Genomic DNA, 17,857 nt, shown 5'->3' on the forward strand with positions numbered 1-17,857 from the left:
CATCTACTGGTAGAGGGATAACTAATAAATCCTTAGGAATGCCTAAGGATTTGATGAGAGAGGGGAATGTTATAACAAATCTTACAGGTTTGGGACTGAGCAAGGTTTTATCAAAACCCTCTCTCCCCAAACTCTATGCTTTCATTTAAAACCAGCAGCCTTTGCCTAAACAAACATGTCCCATTCTGCTAGGCTTTCACAACTGTGGCCCAAGTTCAGCTAACTGACATTTGCCAGAGTTACAGTACATAGATTTAGACAGTGCTTACATACTACGGTGCCAGCACCATAGAAAAACCTAAAATTGAACCCACTATGTTTCCTCTAAATAAGACCGAGGGAAGCAGCAAAATCTCTTAAATGCTATTACGGTTTGTCATTTTTTTGCTTCACTTTAGAGCTAGATGATCTACAGATTTTTAAGTAGTATAAAAGCACAAGTAATTTTCAACTGTGTAGTTTGTTTACCTTTAAGATCTGTGCAATGGAAAGAGGAAAGAAGCTGTTTTACAAAGCTTACGGAGGGAATATTTGTTGCCATTACTATATGTACCTCTCTTATTTGCAGCATACTTTCAACCCCCAATTGGCTACAGGTAAATGGTCAGAATCCCCCTAAAAAAACCAGCAAGGCCATCTATCTTAATGTGAACCCATCCTTGAATTGGAAAAGCAGACTTCCACATCTGTTCATTAGTTATCAGAGGATTACAGGAAGCAAAATGCCAGCATCTGCAACATCCTGAAAATGCAGGACCACCAGAGTCAGGATTGTAACCCAGCTCTGTCTAATCCTCTTAAATGAATAGCAAAACATAGAATTTTTTAACTCTACTTTTTAAGTCTGTGACTCAGACTTTCATTATAAGGAGCAATACTCCACAAGGTTTCTGGCTATTACACAGCTCAGTTATGAGGAGGAGTGGGGAAAGTGTGCCCTCCATCATATCTAAACTAGGTAGGTCTCCCCCTCCACCTGCATTGAAAGTACATGAAATTCAGTGTGATTGTGTAAAATGCACCACAGTGTGTATGTATACGGGAGCAGACAAGGTTGTGTGAATTATTTCATGTGTTGACTTCTGACATGAAGTTTCATTTGACAGTACCTGACATTTTGAGCTAACTGCAACCTTCAGTAGAGTAGGGTTTTTGCATTTAATTTCTTAACTCTTAAGAGGAAAAGAAAAGAAAAGAAGGAACTTCATCTGACTGCGTTTTCAGGATAGTGGAGTTAGGAAATAATTTGATCCAAAGCGAGTAGCATGAGCAAATTACAAGCTTTTAAAAATTTCTGTTAACCAACTAGAAAAGCTGAGACCCAATTATCCCACACTCAAATCAATGGGGCTTCTTCACAGTGGTAAAGTTAAGCACATTTGCGGGATTTGGGGCCACAATCTGTAAAAGTGTGTTGGGCTTATTCTGAAGGATTTACATAAATATAAAGTACTGTTTTAGGGGGAAAAAAAACTTTTTAAAATTGTATACTCATGAGGCCAAATTAATTACAATTCTACTTATTTTTCACTATGCATCAGAGGGATTTTAGCCTTATCCTTTGAATGTATTAATCATACACAAAAACAACTGTCTTTGGATATTGCTACTATGCAACTCAGGATTGCAACTGATTTGGAGACAGTTATAGAAAATAAAGTGTACTCAGAATATGGAAGAGTAAAACTCTTTTGTTAGTGAATTGACTGAGGTGATTGTTAAACAGGAGATGGAAAAAATCACCAAAACGTTGGTGATGACTAAGTTTAGCAGAGCCATATTACAAGTGTTTGATATTAGAACATTTTCAAAATTAAATAAACAAAAAGCTTTAAAGATAGGAAAAACTTGATATTTATATTTCTCCATGTACATCAGACACGGCCTACAATCCACTCACATGCAATTCATGCCTCATATATTTCTGATCTGCTGCTGTAAATACCAACTTCTGAGTCACCACAGAATCTGTTCAGTTAAGATAAAGTTACTTCTCATCCTACCTGATTCTGTAGTTGATTTGGGTTTCTCCATCTCTATAGACTGCAGATTTTCTGGCAATTCCTGCACCTCGTCCTCTCCAAAACCAGTGTCTGGGCTGCTTGTCGGTTTATCTTCATCATGGCTCACAGAGAATGAGGCTTCCCTCTTGCTAATCTCTAACACAGCTGCTAGCAACTCATCCTCGCTCATTCCATCGAAACCAGCATTTCCCAAGTCAGAAGATTTATCGCACTCTGGTTTACTTCGTTTTGAACCCTACAAATGAATGGATTCAGGCTAAAAGGCTTTAAAAAAAATTAAAGGTGTGTCATATCCAGTTTGCATTTACTGTGCACATTTCTTTTGGGTTAACCGTCAGAAAGTGGGAGTTTGGGTGTCAACCATACTAAATACACTTCACATATACAGAGTCAATGCAATATGTCTTTAGGGACGAACGTTAACTTTGAATAATAGATCTACACAGTGGTTTTCAAACTTTTTACATTTGTGGACCCCTAAAAAATTTCAATGTGAGGATCCCTTTGAAAATGTTAGACAGTCTGCAGATCCCTAGGGGTCTGCAGATCACAGGCTGAAAACCACTGATCTGCAACCACCAGGATTTGCAAGATGTGCAAGGCTACAGCTCTCTCTCCATCTGTGATCACCACACCTTCCCCTTGTGACACCCTTTCAGGTGGTGGTGAGCCCTCACCCTCTGGTAACCTCCATATATAAGTAGCAAAGTCATCACCAATAGGTGATTAATGAAGCTGGACAGCAGCTGCAAGAGATAAACGTAACTTGAACTGGAAGATGGAAAGAGAACCACTGAACCTAGGCCAGGATGAGAAGAGAAGAGAAAAGAACTCAGTGTCTCAAATGAGCTTTAGACAGTCTCAGGAGATATGACCAAGAGAGGCCAAAATCTGAAGATCAGGGCAGCAAATAGCAATGCATAAAAGAAAAATAAATGGTTCTTTCACAACAGACAGGCCTGTCAACTCTACCCGGAAAACTCAGGCTAACGCTGTATCTTTATGTTGCTGGTCTGTTAGCCAGCTTGTCCACTGTTGCAATAGCCTTCTATGCTTGTGCTTATCATTCAGCTGAACACACAAGCTGCTGAGACTACAAACTGACCACCACACCGGTTACATAACCACACACTCAGACCAGAGATTATTTCCATCTCTGATGCTGTAGGACACAGGCACAAGACCATGGATAGGAAAGGAAGTTCAAAGAGGAGAGTGAAATTCTAGAGAGAAGAGATGGTCCAGATAGTGATAACTGGTAGTTGGTCAGGTTCATGCATGTAGGACAAAAAAGAATTTGAAGACCAGCTAGCCAAAGATTCAAAAGTAATAGCAAAAAAAATGTTAAGTACATCAGAAGGAGGAAGCCCACTAACCACCCAGTGGAGCCACTGGACTATCGTGATGCTAAAGGAGCACTCAAGGACAATAAGGCCATTGCGGAGAAACTAAATGAATTCTTTGCATCTGTCTTCACAGCTGAGGATGTGAGGGAGATTCCCAAACCTGAGCCATTCTTTTTAGGTGATAAATCTGAGGAACTGCCCCAGATTGATGTGTTATTAGAGGAGATGTTGGAACAAATTGATAAACAGTAATAAGTCACCAGGACCAGATGTCAAGCTTCAGAGGAGTAGCCGTGTTAGTCTGGATCTGTAAAAGCGGCAAAGAGTCCTGTGGCACCTTATAGACTAACAGACATATTGGAGCACGAGCTTTCATGGGTGATGACATGCATCCGACGAAGTGGGTATTCACCCACGAAAGCTCATGCTCCAATACGTCTGTTAGTCTATAAGGTGCCACAGGACTCTTTGCCGCTTTTACAGGACCAGATGGTATTCACTCAAGAGTTCTGAAGGAATTCAAACATGAAATTTTGCAGCACTACTAACTGTAGTCTGTAACCTTTCATTTAAATCAGCTTCTGTACCAAATGACTGGAAGATAGCTAATGTGATGCTAATTTTTAAAAAGGGCTCCACAAGTGATCCTGGCAACTACAGGCTGGTAAGCCTGACTTCAGTACCGGGCAAACTGGTTGAAACTATAGTAAAGAACAAAACTGTCAGACAGATAGATGAACATACTTTGTTGAGGAAGAGTCAACATGGTTTTTGTAAAGAGAAATCATGCCTCACCAATCTACTAGAATTATTTGAGGGTGTCAACAAGCATGTGGACAAGGGGAATCCAGTGGATATAGCGTACTTACATTTTCAGAAAGCCTTTGACAAGGTCCCTCACCAAAGGCTCTTAAGCAAAGTAAGCAGTCATGGGATAAGAAGAAAGGTGCTCTCATGGACTGGTAACTGGTTAAAAGATAGGACACACAGGGTAGGAATAAAAGGTCAGTTTTCAGAATGGAGAGAGGTAAATAGTGGTGTCCCCCAGGGGTCTATACTGGGACTAGTCCTATTCAACATATTCATAAATGATCTGGAAAAAGGGGTAAACAATGAGGTGGCAAAATCTGCAGATGATACAAAACTACTCAAGATAGTTAAGTCCCAGGCAGATTGCCAATTGCTACAAAAGGATCTCGCAAAACTGGGTGACTTGGCAACAAAATGGCAGATGAAATTCAATGTTGATAAATGCAAAGTAATGCATGTTGGAAAACATAATCCCAACTATACATATAAAATGATGGGGTCTAAATTAGCTGTTACCACTCAAGAAAGAGATCTTGGAGTCATGGTGGATAGTTCTCTGAAAACATCCACTCCATGTGCAGTGGCAGTCAAAAAAGCTAACAGAATGCTAAGAATCATTAAGAAAGGGATAGATAATAAGACAGAAAATATCATATTGCCTCTATATAAATACATGGTAGGCCCTTATCTTGAATACTGCATACAGATGTGGTTGCCCCATCTAACAAAAGATATATTGGAATTGGAAAAGGTTCAGAAAAGGGCAACAAAAATTATCAGGGTTATGGAACAGCTTCCATATGAGGAGAGATTAATAAGAGTGGGACTTTTCAGCTTGAAAAAGAGACAGCTAAGGGGAGATATGATAGAGGTCTATAAAATCATGACTGGTGTAGAGAAAGGAGATAAGGACGTGTTATTTACTCCTCCTCCTAACACAAGAACTAATGGTCACCAAATGAAACTAACAGGCAGCAGGTTCAAAACAGAAGGAAGTATTTTTTCACACAGCGCACTGTCAACCTGTGGAACTCTTTGCCAGAGGATGTTGTGAAGGCCAAGACTATAACAGGCTTCAAAAATGAACTACATAAGTTCATGGAGGATAGGTCCATCAATGGCTAATAGCCAAGATGGGCAGGGATGGTGTCCAAAGCCTCTGTTTGCCAGAAGCTGCGAATGGACGACCAGGGATGGATCACTTGATGATTGACTGTTCTGTTCATTCCCTCTGAAGCACCTGGCATTGGCCACTGTCGGCAGACAGGACACTGGGCTGGATGGACCTTGGGTCTGATCCAGTAGGGCTGTTCTTATGACCACCAATGCATATGGTTACATACGAGCAAACCAACAGTATAACTACTCAACTCAGCCCCACAGCAATCCTGGAAGACTAGATCTGATTGATTTGCTATTCACATAAATTGGCTGCATTACTCCATTTTTGCAACAACAGCACTGCCATCTTTCTCACCCATCCCTAAAGGAGAGTGCAAATGGAAGCACTCTTATCAGTTAAGGCAGATGCAAAGTAGAACCCTCAAAGTTTGTCTTACTTGCCATTCTAGGATGTCATTCCCCTCCCATACAATCCTGATTCATCTCCGTTCTACTGCACTTACAATGCCATTGTACAGGCAAGAAGCTTCTTTGGATGCAGCCAACATCTGCCACAACAGACCTCACAGGCAGAACGTATTGAATTATGCCCCCATACCAGAAACTAGGTCTCTAAACATTTCTAAGCACTTATCACCAGAGACTGACAGCTTTACTTTTCAATCAGCTAAGAGACCCAAAGTCCAAAACACTTAACTTGGGGGTCCACAAACTCATTCCAATTGTACGTTATTATTTTTCTTCCCCATCCTCAATGCATACCCTGGCCCCCAGATTTAAACAAAGAATTTTACTGGATAATTATTACCAGTGACTGACTTTCATCCTATTTCAGTCAGGGAGCAGCTTCAAGAGAAGGCAATTCAAATACCCGCTAAGGACTGAATAGTAAAACAGTTGTGCAGCTGACACACCTAAGCTAAAGACTTCAGTGCAGTACTAATACAAATACCTCTGCTGCCAATGGGATCCCAAGCCAACACATAGAGAGGTCAATCAGATGGCCTGGCAAAGCAGTCCCCTTCAGCATAATTGTGCTAATTATGAACCAATCTTGTATTTACATCTGTTTTATTCACAGTCTGATAGACTCTGACAGCCCAGACACAAACATGTAAGGGATTTTTTCCGTGTGAAAGGGTATGTTTTCCCCTCTCAATAACAGAAAATGCACAATGTATTGTAAATCCTACAGAGAGGAAAGAATCTTTTACCTTTTCAGGCTCTTCTTGCTGTTGCTGCTGTTCTCTGCTCTGTACATCACACAATCTTTGACTGTGAGCAACAGACCGTTTCAATGGCTCATCCTCACTATCTGAATCCACATAGAGTGCCACAGAGCTCTTAGATTTGAATGTATACTTTCTGAAAATTAAAAATACAACTATAATTTCCTAGCACTGTAGAAACCTGTTAAACTTTTAAAAAAGGAAATTTGAGTGTAACAGGTAGGCAGTTACGCAAATTTAGAAGAGACTCCAGTTTCCTATATTTAAAATCTATTTACTTAGCAAATCAATTTTCCATCCTAGCTTACCTACTGGTGCATTGGAAGTTACTGTATTCCTTTACCAGGTATTCATTAAAAGAACTTCCCTGCACTTCTGCGTTTAGGTATTTACAGTGCATGGACAACATTCTGTGAACATTCACTTAAGTGGACTCCATTAGAGTACAGAACACATTATTATATGCTGTTTAATTTGGGAAATTTACTTAAACACTTTAATTATTCTCTGAAATCAAGTTGTATAGATCATAAATAGTGTTGGCAGGACAAAATTTCACACGTGTAATAGTTTTCCCATTTGGCCTTTTTATTAAAACCAAAAGCAAGGAGGGCTCACGAAGGTGAAAAATAAAAGCACTTTCTATAGGTTAAAACAGCGGCTCTCAACCTTTCCAGATATTGTACCCCTTTCAGCAGGCTGATTTGTCTTGCATACCCCCAAGTTTCACCTCACTAAAAAACAACTTGCTTACAAAATCAGACCAAAAAATACAAAAAAGTGTCCCAGCACACTATTACTGACAAATTGCTAATTTTCTCATTTTTATCATGTAATTATAAAACATTGGAATATAAATATGGTACTTACATTTCAGTGTATCGTATATAGAGCAATATAAACCAGTCACTGTATGAAATTTTAGTTTGTACTGACTTCACTAGTGCTTTTTATGTAGACTTGTAAAACTAGGCAAATCTCTAGATGAGTTGATGTACTTCGTGGAAGACCTCTGCATACCCCCAGGGGTACATGTACCCCCGGTTGAGAACCACTGGGTTAAGAAACCTGTGCTCTCTACATGCATCCTCCAGTGTCTTCACTTTTATGCAGCGTAAAGTTATCCAACGCTACATTACATTTATCACTGTTTCTCAGGAGCTGGCCTCTCAAAAAGAAGTGTAAAAACAATGTCCCTTTACCCCCCACAAATAAAGCCTAAGATTAAATGACTCTTCCTGAACCAACTCTGGTGCGCAAAACATAAGAACAGAGAAAAGAGCTAGCTCTTGGAATAAGAGACTATTTTGCTTCTCTGGTAAACGACTTACAAACCAGCTTGTTCGCAGTTATGGTTACAACCAGTTCATAAGAGGAGTCGAACTATCAAAGAGTCCATATAAACCAAGTTCAGTTTTCCTTGCTACTGTAGGTTTTAATACTGAAAAAAATCTAGTCTGTGTTATAATTATAAACCTCAGAAAACAGGCTTATAAGAGAAATGCTGAAAGATGTGATTTGGGCTGTGTGAACACTAAAAGTGTCCTTAATATTTATGCCATTGGATACGCAATTTCAAGACAACTCTGGAGCATGAAAAACATTGTAGAGACAGTAATTCGTAACACAAAAATCAACAAGGAGTAAAAATGGTAAAGGAAGACAAAAGTGGGAGAGAAAGGCAAGACTTTTATTTAAATGTTCAAAAGTTCTTCAGAGAACTGCCCCAAATCAAGGACATTTCAGAATTACAACTTACCTACAAGGTGTGGAAGTGCTTACAGTACAGGAATTCACCATTTGGGAAGCTTTCAATGGTCGAGAACTATAAAGAGAACAAAGCATTTATTGCCACAGTTATATTCTGAAAAAAATGTGCATTTTACTCATGGGCTACTGCATGCCAGCCCATGGCCAAAAAAGCCATAAGGAGAATACCTGTTTGTATTGGTTAATCACAGAGATTTAGAGTAAGAATTCTATGCTATGAATATACAAAAGCGGTTCATAAAAATAATTAGCCCTTTCAACTTGATTCTCCTCTTAGTGGCACACCCTAGGACAGCTCTCAGTTTGAAAGCTTGCAGCACTCCTACCATCTTTCCAGCTCCTACTGCCAACTCATGATCTGCTCTCCCACAACCTGCCCTGGCGGCTTTACCAGCTCCCTACCTGGCCCACGTTTTCACCAATACAACTGCCACACTAGCTTTCTGATCCACCTGACCCTCATCTCGGGTCCCTCAATTCCATCAACTCTTATCATACCCACCACCTGGCTGCTGTTGTAGCAATCCCTTCCAATCCACACAGCCGACTTCCTCTCCAAACCCAAGACTGCTGCATCCAGCTCACCGTGTGTCACCCCCTACTGCTCGCCGGGAGGATAGATTAAGACTGAGAACATTCAGGTTCCATTACAAACCACTTACAAATCTGACCCTTTAAAGCGTTTTTCTCCTTTCTTTCTTTACAAAAGTAAAGTTTTCAATTACAAAAATATACTGTTGAAAACCCTCATTCAAAACTAAGCATAAAGAACACATGTGCCATCCTGCTGAACATGCCAGACACATCCTAACTCACTATGCTATTGCAGTTAGGGCACTGGACCGGAACACAAGAGACCTTGGTTTTGTTCCTTGGTCTGCCCCACTTCCTATGTGACCCTGGGCACGATACTCTGTGCCTCAGTCTGCCATCTGTAAAAATGAGAAGCCATGGTACCCCACACTTGGAAAGCCGCATGCAATTCTGGTCACCCAATCTCAAAACAGATATATTAGAATTGGAAAAGGTACTGAAGGGCAACGGAAATTATTAGGCGTACGGAACAGCTTCCATGTGAGGCAAGATTAAAAAGACTGGGACTGTTCAGCTTGGAAAAGGGACAACGAAGGGGGAATGTGATGGAGGTCTATAAAATCATGACGGGTGTGTGGAGAAAGTGACTAGGGACGTGGAATTTACCCCTTCACATCACACCAGAACTAGAGGTCACCAAAGAAATTAACAGGCAGCAGGTTTAAAGGAAGGACTTCTTCATACATCGAACTGGCAGCCTGTGGAACACATTGCCATGGGATGTTGTGAAGGCCAAAAGAATAACTGGGTTCAAAAAAGAATGAGATAAGTTCCTGGAGAATAGGTCCATCAGTGGCTATTAGCCCATTCGGTCAGGCACACAACCCCATGCTCCAGGTGTCCCTAAACTTCCAACTGCCAGAAACTGGGACTGGATGACACGGGATGGGTCACTAAAGACTGCCCTGTTCTGTTCATTCCTTCTGAAGCATCAGGTCCCGGCCACTGTCAGAGACGGGATACTGGGCTAGATGGACCGTTAGGTCTGACCAAGTATAGCCATTCTTAAGTAATACTTCCTTCCTTCATTGGGCTGTTGTGAGGACAAATTCATTGTGTGAGGTACTAGATACTGTGGTGACAAGCACCATAGAAAAACCTATACATAAATTAATGGACAGGACAGCACAGCAAAGGATGCAGGGGAAGATCAGCAGTGAAAAGGTATGAAGTTATATCTTAATGTAAGAGCTATCATGGTGTACCAAATATGAAATGAAAGCTCAATCATTCTAGTACTTGTATTGGAAATAAAGCTGAATTATGGACTCTCAGGGAACTTCCCTTGGTAAATTCTAACAGTCCATGCCGCAAGGGTTAGGGCAAGAGTTGTTCCTTACAGAGTGTTCTCTAGATATTGTCCTGTCTAGTTTTACACATCTCAAAGCAAAGGAGCTCCCGCCATTCTTACATCATGAGATGTAATCCTCCTTCCCCACACATTGTCTCATATTGGTATCATTATGGATTAATGCAGCAGATGAAAGACTTGGCTTTTAATTTCGTAAAGGGAATCACAATGACCTTTGAGGGGACAGGAGCAATTTTTAAATGTCTTATTAATATGACTCTCTCTAGAGTAGATCTGATATGTAACATTTGATACCATCCCCTCCCATGTGCCATATACATGGACTTAATACCCATAAATAGATAACTGTGATAAATTCTGCACTTCACACTTACACTGCAGAATGCGCACTCCATCCCAGAGTAAGCGGGGGCCGAGTGCTTTCTGTACAATGAGATAACAGGGTCAAATATCTCGGGATAACCACCTGCTGCCCAACTTTGTGATTGAGAGAAAGTGCCACATTGAAGCTGTATCGTTTCAGATGAAGAATCAGGACCCTGAAAGATAGAAGGCAAGGCAAAAATAACTGCATTAAGTTCAAAACCAAAGACAGCAGCCAGTAAATAAACACATTCAAAACCAAGCTTGCTTTACCCACAAAATAGTCACCTCAGTTTCAAATACATTTTATTTTTAGAAAAAAAGTTTTCTACCTCTTGGCTTTCTGACAACAGATGTTTGGTTGCATTAACAGTTAGTTGTGTAGTGAGCTTGACGAGATGTGGTCCCGCAGGGTTCTGGGAGCTAAGGCACTTCGGGTTCTGTAGACAGTAAACTGTCCCCTGAACTTAATTTGGGTATTTACTGGCTGCTAGTTCATAATGAAGAGCACAGGTGTAATATGCTCTCAGCCTGATCCTCTCAGGAGACAGTTCTGGTTACTGCTTCTATCTAGCAAGACCCTGAAGTTGCAGACCATTTTAACAATAGGCAGACATCCTGCTCCGATGGAGCAATCAGACTTTGTCAACTCAAGAGACTTCCCGATTCAATCAACATCATTTTGTTCTTGTCCAGGATGAGCTTATGCCAAATGGCTTTTATACCGGTCCTCATTTCTACCAGCTAAGGAGAGAGCTAGAAAATAACTCTGATTGCTTCCAGTGAGGAAACAGAGCCAAGTATAATGATCATAGACCAGTGTCATCAGCATATTCCCTCAAGATATCCCCTACTGGCTTAACGTACATGTTGAACAACACTTAGGCCTTGTCTATACAACCTCGGTACGTCGACCTAAGTTACGCTACTCCAGTTACGTGAATAACGTAACTGAAGTTGACGTAGCTTAGGTCAATTTACCGCAGTGTCTACACGGCTGTGTCAATGAGACACGCTCTCTCACCGACTTACATTACTCTTCTCAGGACGTTGCAGCACCGGAGTCGATAGCAGAGTGCTTTGCCATCGACCTAACAGGTCTTCACCAGACCCGCTAAATAGACCCCTGCTGCATTGATCGCAGCAATGCCAATCTACTGGTAAGTGTAGACATGGCCTTAGACTGGTTGGCCCTGAAAATCAAGCATCCTAGAGGAGGAAGAGCAATCACTAACACAAACTGGGCAGAGGGTTTTTTGTTTTTGGTTTTTTTTTATTAGTCATAAGCTTTACCTAACTTCTACAACTTTTGTTCATGAAATTACCACCAACCTTACAAATATTCACTGTGTGGTGAGCCTTCCCTCTTGCACTGCATTTTGTGTTTATTTAGACTGGGCAGGGACCACGTGGTATTACTTGAATGATGGTATCACCAAAGGGTCCAAATTAGGGACCCCACGCTCCATTACGCTAGGTACTGTAAAACTTACACCATGACAAGATGATCCCTGCCCCAAAGAGCTTACAATCTATGTAATGATTCCATCTACGCGATTATAAGTACCAAGCACACTATCAGTACTGCTTCAAGAGTACTGTGTATTTCTAATGATATCAGCCTGTCTAGCCTCTCAGCTACCACCCAGATATTCTGCTCTTTCTTTAGAACAAAGCTGGCAGCTATAAACCTCTCTTCACAAACGGGAAAGATCTGATCCTTATTAGGAGACAGTGCAAGCTCTGACTTTCCGGAAGGAAGGGTATATAGGGGAGAAACCTCTCTGGACTCTTCCTTGCAGCCCCACTATACTCACTGTGATATAGAAAGACAGCAAGCACCAAGGTGAAAGGGATGGTTGGCCACGCAAAGTGAGGTCCTTCATTGAACTCAACGGCATTTCTCTGTCAGTCTGGGTGTAATGTGGTAACTTTTGAACACCACATTTGATCTATTCCAAAGTTTCAGGGAATGTTTTAGGCATTAGTGGACAGAATCCTATTGATTTTAGTGAAAAATCAGAAAACCGAAAGGGGAAAGTGGGAACTGCTTGGAGCCCCAGGTATGTGGCTAGCACATGTATCAGCTTCAGCCAGGTCTACCATAATCTGTAGATCAAAGAATCAGTTGATGGCAGCCATTAACAAGTTCCAGCATAATTCTCACCCCACTGCCCATCTCAGCCTTGCCCTCCTTCCCAAATGAGTTTAAAATGTTGATAACATGTATGACTTATCTCCCAGGCCTGGTCTACACTTAAAATTTAGGTCAACATAGCTACATTGCTCAGGCATGTGAAAAATCCACATCCCTGAGTGATGCAGCTGTGCAATTTAACTCCCCTAGTGTAAGACAAAGCTAGGTCGATGGAATAATGCTTCTGTAGCTACTGTTGGTGTAGCTGTGTCTAACACTACGGGGTTATGCCAGCAAAGCTAAGGCACTGTAGCTATGCCAATATAGTCCCCATTGTACACTGTACCCCGAAATAAATAATGGGGGGAGGGAGGAATGCACAGAGCCACAGGCATGGGGAGGAGAATGGGGGAAGGAGACATCAGAGCACAGCACCGCAGGCATGTGGTGGAGGGGAGGAATGATGGGGGGGGCATTCAGAGCCCCTGATTCAGGGGAGGAGAATGGGACACAATGATATGGGGGCACAGAAAGACCCGGGCATGTGGCAGACACGGTGAACAGGGGCATACACTGGATGCCGTGGAAATGAAGGATAGGGCCCCAGCATGAAGTAAGGGAGAGGGGTTGCAGGGAGCCCTGAAATAGAGGGAGATGGAATGGTGGTCCACAAGAAGCTGGGGGGTGGGGAGGGAATGGAGGAATGTCAGACTCCCCTGGTGTGTACAATGAGCTCTGCATACAGAAGCAATGATGCGTACAATCCTCTAATTACATCTACCATTTCACTCTTCATCCTCTTCATCACTTTAGCCCTGCTCTTCCACGCTGTCCTATGTACCAATATGTTTATCTGCTTTTATGACATGGTTTTTGGGAAAGCACCAGAGTAGGATTTTACCCTTACCTGGGAAGCCTATTGAATTTGTGTGTAACAACAGCAGACTTTCCATTACACTTCTCACAAGAATACTCAATCTCCTCTGCCTATTAAAGACAAAGCAAAATATAAGGATGACTCAACCAGATCTCCATTGAAAGCAGATGGCCTTTTTCAGTCCAGTGTTTTTCTGAAGGGGGCAGTCATCTATTTCTTAACTGACTTATTTCAACATGACATACCAAAAAAGGAATCAGATAAGAACAAGAAATAAGCTCACAACTGAAGATCTGTCAGTTAAGACAGGTGGAATTAGTTAGGGAGAAACTGTTTTTTCCAAATCTGGAAAAAACAGAGCTAGAAAATAGAGAGGGCAAAGAAAGATTAGTACTCAAAAGGAGAGGACAGTAGTTTTGCAAGACCTTCAGCTTTTCCTCTCAGAAACATCTACCATGTAGCTTTTCATAGCCCTTACTGGACAACATTTAATTCTCCATATCTTTAGTCCAAAGCTCCTATTTTTTTTCTCCTGAAAGGCCCTCTGCCTCTGGGATCATTACTGATGTATCACAGTTAAACAGAATTTTCAAGCACAGACAGCTAGAGGAGATGAAAAGCAGCATGCGAGGAGTAAGCATACAACAGCAGCAATATTTAGACATTGTCCACTGTTTATATAATTCATTTCTATAAACCAGGGGTCAAAACATGCCACTACTCTTCAACTAAGGATGGAAGTCTGTACCTCAAGCATAAGCAATGGGCTTATTGTTCAGCCTTAGAAAGGATAAGTCCATGTTTCCAATCAGTGTATCAAAATAAAATGAAGACCAGTGTATATAAAAGGGACCATGGCAGATTTCACAGATTTAAAAAAAAAAAAAAAAAATCTTACTACTGATCAGTTTTGATTTCAGAGGGGACTCTTACTAAAATGCAATACTATGAATTGTACAGGAAATATTTATCTCCAGTTTTAAACAAGCTCATGTTGGAGGTCTATTTACTGTGCATGTATCTAGATATTTTAAACAGATATATATGGCCTCTGGTCTCTGTACTGATTTAAAGAGACAGACTAGTTGTCCAACCACACGAGCACAGGATTGAGAACCAACAATTTATGAGTTCTAATCCCATCTGAGGTGGACTCTTCTCTAGGATTTACAAAATTCTTCTGCGCCTCAATCTCCCTATTTAAGAAACAGTAAAACATGTACATCCCAGGAGCATTGTGAGGATCAGTTTGTGTCTACACCATATTTTAATATTAAAAGCATTAGTGTATTGTTTGCACACAATCTCTACAAAGTATTTGAAGGTTGGACAGTTCATATGCCTACAACCCCTGCTATAAATATCCAGTAAAATGCATTGTAAGACTACCCCTCTCATTGCATGGTAATATACAAAATCGAGTTCTGTTACTCAATATATATTGATGTGGGGTGGGGGTGTGTGTGTGTGTGTGTGAGAGAGAGAGAGAGAGGTGAATAGTAATAAATAAGCATTATGTACCCTGAAAAAGAGATCAAGGGAATCCTGGATGGATCGAGAAGGAAGTAATTTCTTTCTTCGGGGAAGATCAATGGAAAGATCATTAAACTGTTCTCGTTTAGTGACTGTTTCACCACACCTACAACAAAAAAGCACATGTGATTTTGCCTATACGTATGCTGGGAAATCATCATAGTTTATATGGTTTATTTCACAGTAACTTTATGCATGTTGACATACCGAGCCCATTTTAACTCATCAAGATGATGAAGTCTCTCACTGACTGAACTTACGCTTTAATTTTGGGACTTGGGTTCAGTATTTTCATGATTTAAAGAAATAATTCCTGTGAGTAATAGTTTGAGAGCAAACATGAACCAGATCTCTAAGAAGTACTTTGGAGTGGTCAAAGGATCTGTCATATGGGAAAGTCAACAGGCCTGGTGGTATAGCTAAAAGCCCTCCAATCTGCATCATCCCTCTCAGGACGAAAGGAGTCAGCCCAACATCACAAGGGAGCAAAAGGAAATCTGATTTTTTAAAAAAATGAAATACTAATATTTGCACACCTTTAAAAACCTTAATTTCATTTCAGGATATAAAAACTGGACCCAAGTAGTATCATACAGCTTTTAAGAGCACAATATGACACACACATAACAACAGTTGTCTAGAATGATGACATGATTAACACCAGCACAGTACCAAATGTATGTGGCACTGGCCATAGAGGTGAATGACCAGGTAGATGTGCTTACTCAACACATCCTTGTGTAGCCTCTGCTGGCATAGCTCCTTATGGAGCCACAGGAGAGCTGCTATTCCCTGGAAGAAACCACTGGGAGAATGACAGAGAAAACGTGACCTGCCCACTTCTGGGAACAAGCCCTTTGCTGCTGTAAAGCCCTGATCTTGTCTAGAGGGCATGGATGGGAAAGCAAAAAAAACACCTACACTGAAACCAAGGCCTTTTTCTTGCAAAAACAGATTTAAAAGCTAGCAGACTGCTTGGCGAATATGTTACAGTAAAGAGCAGTGTAGTGTGAGGGTTTACCCTGTGACTACACTTAATCCTCCTGTGCAGACAGTTTCAAGCACCTGGAAAGTTTTCATTTCTGCTTATATCATACGCAGGAAAAGAAGGAAACTGCTTAGTACTACATGTGGCAGTTGGTTTGTGGATGAATAAGATCACAGAATATGAAAATACTCTCCTTCCACCCGCAGAACTTTTACTTCTTCGACTTCAAAAGTATTGTCTCTCTCAAAAATACTTACATTTTACATATGATAGAATGTTGAACCTCAAACTCTAAGTTAGTGATAACTGGACAAGTGTAAACTTTAGTGGCTGAGATGTCATCAGAGGCCCGTCCCGGCGAGTTATCTTCACCAGACGCTGGCTCACTCTTCCAAGTTTTGTTTAACTTTTCCATGTCCTCCTTCAGCTGATCCAAACACTGGCTCAAAAACTCATGTGCATCCTAGAAACGGTGTAAATACTTTAGATTAGAATGATTCTCTGCATGTCCTGCTTTCAATCTCTCTACTATACGTGTGTGTGTGTGTATGAGAGAAAAAACACACAGACTAACTCTGAATACAATGGTCTCATATAGGATCACATAAAAGTTCTGTTATAACCACAAAACGGACAAGAGCCATCCATTCAAATAACAGCTCAATCAGTATCAATTTGACTCCAATGGGCATAGACTAAGTCAAACAGACTACTGCTGAGGTAATGCACAAAGCATACAAGCAATTTGTAGAAGAGAAAGCACTTACATTTTGCATGTAACCAGAGAATCTCTCTGCAGTAGCTGAAATGGCACTTTTCACTTTCTTGAGCAGCTCTTTCTTTACCTCAGGGCTGCAAACATCCTTTTTTGCAAGCAGATGGGCAAAGCGTCTGGAGAAATTAATGCAGTGAAAGGTTGGTTGGCTGGCTTTCCAAATCTTATGGTAGGTAGTGTAAAACCTGAAGATTTCTCTCTAAAAACGTTTGCCAAGTCTGTTTTCCATTAGAGGATGAGGCAGAGGGGTTCATCTTGTATAACACCTCACAAACTGTCCCCACCCTCTCAGATTCCAAGTGTTTTAAAACTTAACTCCTGATGCCATCATTTCAGTGGGACTTGGCATTTAAAAATTCCTCCAATGTAAAGAGCACAATAACAAAATATGTTATGTAAAATCTCTTATGAAATAACATCCCATTAAAATAAACAGATAAATAATTAACCCTAATTCTTATGGACAATAAACACTTTTATAAATTACACTCCACCCAGCTGCAAGTCTTATTTCTTTTTGCAATGCAAGAAGTTGCAACATATAGCTTCATTCATTTACATAACAAAGGCTGAAGAAATCTGGCAAGACAAGTTTGTTTTAACTCAGATATACCATTATTGTTGGTAACTTTATTAATAATCAGGTGATTCTCCCTACCTCCAATTACTGTGATCTAGTTAATTTCATAGTGCTCTTCAATTGATAGATACCCTTAGTATAATACATTCAAAGCACAACGATCTACACGTCAGATTTTATATATGCAGACACATATTAACCCTCGATATTGAGGAAGGCAGCAGCACATATACATGCAAGTGACATATGAAAAAGGAAAGAAAACTAACAATTAGTTAACAAAAGAATTGGATAAATTTGCCTGAAACAAAGCAACAGAAGACAGACACTATGATGCATTCAAGTCAGTCCTGTTGTACCTCTACACTCAATTGCACATGGCCCTCCATGAGAAGAT

The 17,857-nt window shown here is 40.7% G+C and overlaps 1 protein-coding gene across 1 annotated transcript in view; it reads right to left on the reverse strand.

The window, feature by feature from the left end:
* USP37 (ubiquitin specific peptidase 37) overlaps nt 1–17,857 on the reverse strand; it is a 52,712-nt gene that overhangs the window by 12,181 nt on the left and 22,674 nt on the right. The window contains exons 11-18 of the mRNA XM_074967025.1: nt 16,873–16,996; nt 16,363–16,568; nt 15,106–15,223; nt 13,615–13,694; nt 10,582–10,746; nt 8,291–8,356; nt 6,517–6,667; nt 2,004–2,259 (exon numbers count right to left, since the gene is read on the reverse strand). Of these exons, the coding sequence (XP_074823126.1) occupies nt 2,004–2,259; nt 6,517–6,667; nt 8,291–8,356; nt 10,582–10,746; nt 13,615–13,694; nt 15,106–15,223; nt 16,363–16,568; nt 16,873–16,996 (1,166 nt within the window). The remainder of the gene's footprint in view (nt 1–2,003; nt 2,260–6,516; nt 6,668–8,290; nt 8,357–10,581; nt 10,747–13,614; nt 13,695–15,105; nt 15,224–16,362; nt 16,569–16,872; nt 16,997–17,857) is intronic.

This window comes from Natator depressus, chromosome 11, assembly GCF_965152275.1.
Source record: "Natator depressus isolate rNatDep1 chromosome 11, rNatDep2.hap1, whole genome shotgun sequence".
Lineage (NCBI taxonomy): Eukaryota > Metazoa > Chordata > Testudines > Cheloniidae > Natator > Natator depressus.